General features: G+C 41.1%; 1 protein-coding gene across 1 annotated transcript; it reads left to right on the top strand.

Annotated features, from left to right (window-relative positions):
• The first annotated feature begins 67 nt into the window (after window positions 1–67).
• Window positions 68–7,264, top strand: znf622 (zinc finger protein 622). Its single transcript, XM_030404118.1, has 7 exons — window positions 68–206; window positions 1,745–2,312; window positions 3,040–3,315; window positions 3,578–3,740; window positions 3,904–4,019; window positions 5,538–5,681; window positions 6,608–7,264. Exons 2-7 carry the CDS (start codon window positions 1,751–1,753, stop codon window positions 6,736–6,738), a joined length of 1,392 nt encoding a protein of 463 aa, XP_030259978.1. The 5' UTR covers window positions 68–206; window positions 1,745–1,750; the 3' UTR covers window positions 6,739–7,264.
• Window positions 7,265–7,959: the final 695 nt, after the last annotated feature.

Consider the following 7,959-nt stretch of genomic DNA (forward strand, 5'->3'; position numbering starts at 1 on the left):
AGAGTGTCATACACACCGGAAGCACTAGATGGCGGTAATGTGCAAATAATTCAGGTTGCCTACCGCCAAAAAACACGACGAAGAAGAAACCCGGAAGTGACCCTCGTGTGTTGGTGTGGTGCAGTCCCCAGCTCTGAGACTGTAGCACATTTTATCATTAAACAGATTAAAAACACGGTGTTTAGAGGAGTCTGCTCTCTGAATCAGTAAGTAGACGTTTGACATGAGTCACCCTGGTGTAACTTGTTCCTGTTGTCGTCGTGACTTATAAGAATATTAGAGATTTTAGCTGTTATTTACAGTTGTTTACACTACAATGTGTGAAGTTCAGTTAGCTTCTAGCGACGTTAGCATGGTTTGTCTCAGACATGCGTCAGCATCACAGCTTGGTTGTAGTAGTTTTTGCATCATTAATTCATTGTTTGTAATGAGCTTAGCTTGGTAACGTTGAGTATTACAACCTGCTCATTAGTTACCCGGTGACTTTAACCGACAGCTAGCTACTGCGCAGCCAGATAAGCTAGCTACGCTAACCAACCAGAGATGATGTTACACATTTAAAACTGTTTTATTTTTATATATAGAACATTTCACACATATGTGGTAATTCACAGTGCTTTATAGAGTTATGGATATTATAGTGAGGGCTGAAGAATTATCATGACAACGTGCCAAAATCAGACTAAAGTTAGAATACTTTAGTTTGAGTCAAGTTAAGGAGACCAGATTTGTGTAATAAAAACTGGACATTTCTACTTCAGCGGTCAATATATGATACAAATATCCAATATTATTCTCTATGAAATGTTACCTAATGTAATAAAATTATGGAGCTTTAACTTGAAGAAGACGACTTAACGTATGAAAAGTAGAAGCACTGATGTTCAGTAAACTGTTTCCTGTCAGTGTTTTACAGTTTATCTGTTGTTTTGTCATGTTACTGCTTTAGATGTTCATGGCTGAGTTCATTTTAAGATGAGCTATAAAGTTATCAGTTCATTCATATTTTTTTCCTGCCCAAACAAACTGAATAATCAGACTAAATAGACTCAATAATGCGCTTCATAGCTTCACCTTCTGGCACTGTAACTTTCTCAGAGAACAGCTTGTTTATTCACATGTGGAGAAAAGTTCGTATTATTACCTCATTAACCAACATCTCAGCTAAAAGATAATGTCTCTACTGTTCAACTCACATATTTCAGGATTAATTACATTCTGTTAAAGGGGAACTATGTAGTTGAATTCTGAGTCCAGCCTCCAAAACGTGAGGATTTGTTTTTCTTTGTCATTTATGAGAGTAACCTCTGGGTTTTAACAGCATGACAGATGAACTAAAGCAATACGAGGAATCTCCTCGGCCTCTGGAAATTTAATGTGCTTCTTTTATTTAATTTTAAAGTGTCAGATCCCAAATTATATGTTGAGAGTCCAGTTGTGTCTTTGTTACAGCCATATCAGTCCTGTGCACATTCATTTCCTAACCCAGAGGCAAAATCCAAACCCCCCCAAAAAAATAATTTGAAACTAAACACAAAGTGATGAAATAACATGTTATAAGTTTTGCGTTGATGCAAATACAGTTGTGCTGTGAGATTTTGGCGTGCCCTTTGGTGTGCTGCGGACACAAAACATTTGAAAACCACTCAACTGAAGGCTTAAGAAAATTAGTGTTATATTTTATGATACAAACTTTAGATTATTAACTGTATTAATGAGATGGACTCTCCCCTCTTACCTTCAGGTTGCCATGGCTTCCTACACCTGCATCAGCTGCCGAGTGGCCTTCACAGACGGCGAGGTGCAGCGAGCGCACTACAAAACCGACTGGCACCGCTACAACCTGAAGCGTAAGGTGGCCGACATGCCACCGGTCACTGCTGAAAACTTTCAGGAGCGTGTCCTGGCGCAGCGGGCGGCCGCTGAACAGCAGCTGAGCGACGCGGCGGCCACTGAGGGCTGCGCCGTCTGCAGCAAGAAGTTCTCCAGCGCCAACGCCTACCAGAACCACCTGCAGTCTCACAAACACCAGCAGGCCGAGAAGCAGGCCGTGCTCGCCGCCCAGAGGAAAGTGGAGAAGATGAACGAGAAGAACCTGGAGAAAGGACTCGGTGAGGAGAAGGTGGACCACGACGCCAGGAACGAGGCCCTGCAGCAGGCCCTGAAAGAGCTGCAGAGGCCGAGTCCGGCCAAGACATCAGAAGCAGTGAAGCGGGAGAGGACGGACAGGCTGGAGAAACCTCCACGGATGATGTGGCTGGAGGAGCAAGCCAAGAGGCGAGAGAAGGAAGAGGGAGCTACAGCTGGAGAAGGTAGGGAGGAGAAATCAAACCAACTTCTTCTTTTGTTTTGTATAAATGCACCAAATCTTGATCACATCTGGCAGAAATGGCCTGGAATCTCAGACTTTCTAGATGCCTGTTGATATGTGAGCCAGAGAAACTCCAAAGCAGGAGCTTGGAGATGTGGATGAAATCAATATAATGTGGGATTTATGCTCATTAGAGTGAACAATATTCCATTTTACTGTCCCGAGAGCTTTGAGTTGTTCAGCAAATATGGATAATTACGAGATTCTCATGGACGATACCAGCAAGATTACAGATAATCTCCCTTGTAGATAATCAAACCTGAGTGTTAATATTTCGAAGCCCTTCAAACATTCGTTGTGGTAACATACGCAGACTTTTTTGTACCATCTTCCTCTGAAACTGTTAAAAACCACCTGTGACGTGTTTAGCTCAACATGATCAGCTGTGATTTATTAGTCACATGTCAGATTCCAGTGAAAGATGATATTAAGTACTCTGTTCTCTCCTCTGTTCACTTTGACAAATGATTTCTCAGAGTAATTAAAGTCTGTTGTTGAGCTTTACTTCCCTCACTAACTGCTGCAAGTGTTTTTGTGTAATGAGATGGTTAATTAGTGCTTTTTGTTTAAAACTAATTGGAGTAATTAACTCTCATTAGAGCTGAGATGAAGCTGGTCTTAATTTGTTGTTTGAATAATGATGCCATGTTCCAATAAAAATCTCCCAGAGGATTGGGAGGACGTTGAGGAGGAGGAAGACGATGACGAGATGGAGGAGGACGAAGATGAAGAGGAGACCATGGATCAAGAAGGAGACTCTGCAGCTCAGTCTGAACAGAACCCTGCGGCGCTGCCGGGCTCCATCCCCGTCACCAACTGCCTGTTCTGCTCCCACCACTCCAAGTCACTTATGAAGAACGTCGCCCACATGACCAAAGTTCACGGCTTCTTCATCCCCGATGTGGAGTTCCTCGTCGACATCAAGGGCTTCGTCCGCTACCTCGGTGAGTCTGAGGTGTGACGTGGCAGGACTTTCACCTGTCGAGGCTCAACTAACTCACTGTGTTGTCAGTTTACAAATCATCCTTAGGGTTTTTAGATTAGGACACATTTTTACCCAATCCAGTGAAAAATAAGAGATTGATGTTGTTTCGATGATTAAATTCAGCTCTGAGGGCCAAACTTTTAAATTCTTAACTAAAATGTTATTATTTACAGCTACTAGACTTCCAGCCTGATTTTATGTTGTTCTGTCTCGTGTTGCAGGAGAGAAAGTCGGAGCTGGAAACGTGTGTTTATGGTGCAACGAGAAGGGAAGATCGTTCTACTCGACAGAAGCGGTGCAGAGTCACATGACAGATAAAAGTCACTGTAAACTCTTCACAGACGGCGACGCTGCGCTGGAGTTTGCAGATTTCTACGACTTCAGGTAATAAAGACGGTGATGAAACGATCCGTCTCTGTGGTAAGCGTTGTGATGGATGAAATGCTCCTGCCCTGTACAGATGTAACGGCAGCTAAAGGCAACAGGAGGAGTTTGTGCTGCATCTTCATCCGTCTGAGTCACAGATTGTTTTGGTTTTTGGCAACAGGAGCAGCTACCCGGACAGGAAGGAAGGAGAGGACGCTGAGATGGACGAAGAGGAGCTGCCTGATGACAAAACCCTGGAGTACGACGACGAAACGCTGGAGCTGACTCTCCCTTCAGGTGACACGACATGTGTTATTATGATCAGCAAAATACAAAAGCTGAACGTACAGTGAATAAAAGCACAGAATATAGGAAGAACTAACATTTCAGACAGACTGATTATTTATATTATAAACACATTAGTGATACACAGGTTTGCATTCTGAGTTAGACAGGCTGAGAAGAGTTACAGCACATCTGTTAGAAGTTTAAAGAATAAAAGACTACGTAACCAGAATTGTTACCTAAAAAGTTACATTGTGCATCTTTAATATAAATGAATTAAAATTTGGCAGTTGGCAATTTGCTTAATATGATTTACTGACAAGAAAACTACATATATCTATATCTCTGTCAGTGTCAAATACACAAAATTAACCTGTAAAAATTGCAATTAGTGATTTTAACTCTAAACAATCTGTCATCATCAATCATGTAAGAGATGTAGGTAAAATAAATAATAATGAACTTTTAATTTTATAGCACTTTTCAAAACATGGTTATAGATAAAGATATAAACGAAACACACATTTAAAATAAAACAGGAACACGTGAAATGGTACAAACAATCCATGAATTAACAACATCCCACAAATAAAAAGCTGTAAACGAAGTATACAATAAAACAACATAAAATACATAAAATCCATAAAATACAAGAGGGACAGAAACAAGACCAGCAACAGATTCAATATCGTAGAGCTTCCCTATAAAAAATCTCTTCAGGTCTTCAGTTTGTTCTGTTTAAAGCTTTATAATCCAGTTACTGTAAATAAGATGAGTTAACAAAATTGAATAGTCGGAACAAAAAATCGACATGAGACAGTGTGAGATTAACTTTTCACTATATTCTGACATTTTATTGAGTAAAGAATCAGTGGAAGAAACACACATTCACAGATCATGACAATGGTTGAAAAGTACAGCTCTAAATTAAATGATAATCTGTGTTAGTGAGGTAATTAAGCAGAGATGGCTGTTCTGGGTTTGACTTTCAAACTGTTGTCATCAGTCTAGAATAATAAATAAATCATCATCGGGCACTGACATGTTGACATATAGCTTCTGTTCAGCATACATAAGATGTCTATATATCTATATTAATTACCAAGAGTCATCAAAACATAAATATGTCTGTTGTTTTACCAGAAACGGTAATAAGATCACAACCCAGAGAAACAAACTCTCCTCACATACTTACAATGGCTCCACCTGTTGGCCAGATGAAGGAACTTCATCATTACATCTACACACAATTGACATTTGCTCCCACATGGAGACGCTGTGAACACTGACCGGTTTTATGCTTCATCTCCTAAAGAACATGTATTAAAGATGTGATAATGACGATCTACAGTTTGTCTAATGGAATCTAAAACTATTTTAAGATACTTTACATATTAATAATGAAACCTAAATGTCACTTGTGTTTGACATTAGATTTGTAGTTTCATCTAAATCTGTTTGAATTGTTGTTGTTTGAGCTTCATGTGTTCATATCGTAACCGATAGAACGTTGTCGCTGTGTCTCTCCAGGTGCAAAGATCGGCCACCGCTCCCTCATGAGGTACTACAAACAGCGGTTTGGAGCCCAGAGAGCGGTGGTTCTGACTCACAATAGGAACGCTGTTGGCAGAGTCCTGCGGCAGTACAAAGCTCTGGGCTGGGGAGGAGAAGGAGGTAAGAGTCAACCACGACCTTTAGGCAACATGAGAGTACTTTGTTTGTTTCAGAGTGCAGATTTTGTACACTTCAGATCACCTTAAGCTTCTCATAGGAGACGATCAAAGGACAAGTACTGTCCACTTCATTTAAATTAAGTTTAATGACAACAACATGTAGGTTCTTAGACCTGCATCAGGTCATCTGATATCAGAAGGAGGCTTGCAGCTGAATGATGGTTTGCTTCAGTTTTCTGAACAATCAAACCAAATATCAGTTGTTTCTGTGAAGCATGTTTTACTTCAGAGGACTTGCATGCATGAGTAGAAATATTATTAACAAATCAGAAAGGAAGTTTGATGCTTTTTCAAGGAGAGGAGGAAGTCTACTAAGTCCTAAAAAGAGAAGATTTTAATCTTTTGTAATTAAGGCTGTCATGATGTCAGATCTTCACTGGACCTTTATCGTGTCTGAAAGAATAAACGATAACGATATCATCCGTAACGCTCTCAAAGTCAACTCAGCTTTGTTTTTGTGTGTTTAGGGAGGTGGACAGTGACTGTGTGTAACCATACATGTCGTTATGTCATGTCAACATGATTTTGCACGTCAGTAGTTAATCAACATGTAGCAGCCACACAGCAGCTCGCTCACAGTCGACTGTCACTGCAGCTTCTTCTTGTTTTCTGTCGTTTTTTGTTCCTCTAAAGACTTTATTTGCTTCACTGAGTCAGAATCTTAAAACCTTTTATGCAAGTGTTAAGAAAAAGCTTCTCTTTCTACTTCTGTTGTTATAAATGTGTTTTCCCTCCTCTGTCTTGTCCACAGTGAGTGTGGTAGAAATAGCGCCCCCTTGTGTTTGCTTTTGATTATTCTCATAATAACTAGACAACACGATGACACGTCTGCACCTGCATGTTGCCCCTCCCCTCTCTGTCCCTCAGGCAGCGGCTTCTATAAGAAACAGAAAGACATGCAGTACGTACAGATGATGAAGTCAAAGTGGATGCTGAAGATGGGCATGAGCCACAACGCCACCAAGCAGATGCACTTCAGAGCCCAAGTCATGTTCTAAACCCGGACCGGAGGAACCGAACATGGGGTCCAAGGTGACGGACGGGTGGATTCTGAGATTGAAGCTGTGTTACAGCCACAGAGACAGAGCAGAAGAGCAAAGTGTGCAGCGAGAGAAATATCCCACATGTTGATCATGTCATATCAGTTGTAAAAGCAGCCATGATGATTTCACACTGACGGAGAGAAATCTTTACCAGCATCTTGGGATTTTTTATTTCAAGAGCGGCAACATTATGATTTTCTTCCTAACAGGAAACATTTCCAAATGTAATTCTGCTTGAAACTGACTTGAATAAATATCAAGGTGATTTTCTGTAGTTTGACGTCACCTCACAAACAACCACAGCTGTAAGATCATTCTGAAACTATACGGAACATGTTAAAGCTACAGTAGATCAGTGTTGAGGAGGTGGGTGGAGACTAACCGTTGACATAACACACAGTTTTTTAATTAATGACTGGATTACATCTTTAACATGCTTGTAATACAACCAAACAAATAAATGTCTTTCATATTTATTCGATACGTGGCTGTCTTCCTTCACTACTGATTTATTTCTTTACTCTTCAGATGTAGAGCCGAAGAAGTGTTTCTGTGTGATCTCTGATCTTTTTCTTCTCTTTGTTGTGATTAAAACATTGACAGGATTCAGAGCTCGCCGGCTCCAGTCTGCCAGTTAATGCTAACGGGGTCGCTCGTTAGTCTGAAGCGCTGTTCCTGTCCCTCCGCTCCGCTCCGCTCTGCTCTGCTGGTCTAATTAACTGCACAGAACTCCATATTTTTCTGATACTTGCACTAATAATTCTGCAAAAGGCACCAACACCATGTGTGATGTTCAGAGTCCTCCACGCTCGCTGTCACTCAGACATTCTGCTCATTTTCAGGTTCATCACTTTATTTCTGGTCACTACTAGAAGAGGTTTACTTCGCTTTAAGGCTGGAAACAAAAACCACTCTGTTCTCATACTGCTGCAGCTCTGAGCTCCGCCTCTCTGATTCAGCTCCCTGTCTCTTTAAGGCTCCTCCCCCAGTCTGCTCTGATTGGTCAGCTCGCACACACCTGAGCCAGCACCGCTCACTCTGTCTCCAGTCAGCTGTCGTGTTTTAGGTGTCACAGTTATGTAAATGTGTGACATGGTGATGTATGTGGATCTTCTATCCGTCCCTCACAGCTGGTCTACCTGCGTGAAGGTGAGTCTTAAACCAATGACGCTCTTG

This window comes from Sparus aurata, chromosome 21, assembly GCF_900880675.1.
Source record: "Sparus aurata chromosome 21, fSpaAur1.1, whole genome shotgun sequence".
NCBI classification, from domain to species: domain Eukaryota; kingdom Metazoa; phylum Chordata; class Actinopteri; order Spariformes; family Sparidae; genus Sparus; species Sparus aurata.

Coding starts and splice junctions, on each gene's coding strand:
- znf622 (XM_030404118.1), top strand. CDS start 1,751: ATGGCTTCCTACACCTGCATCAGCTGCCGAGTGGCCTTCACAGACGGC. Junction 3,316..3,577: donor GGGCTTCGTCCGCTACCTCG/GTGAGTCTGAGG, acceptor CTCGTGTTGCAG/GAGAGAAAGTCGGAGCTGGA. Junction 4,020..5,537: donor GGAGCTGACTCTCCCTTCAG/GTGACACGACAT, acceptor GTGTCTCTCCAG/GTGCAAAGATCGGCCACCGC.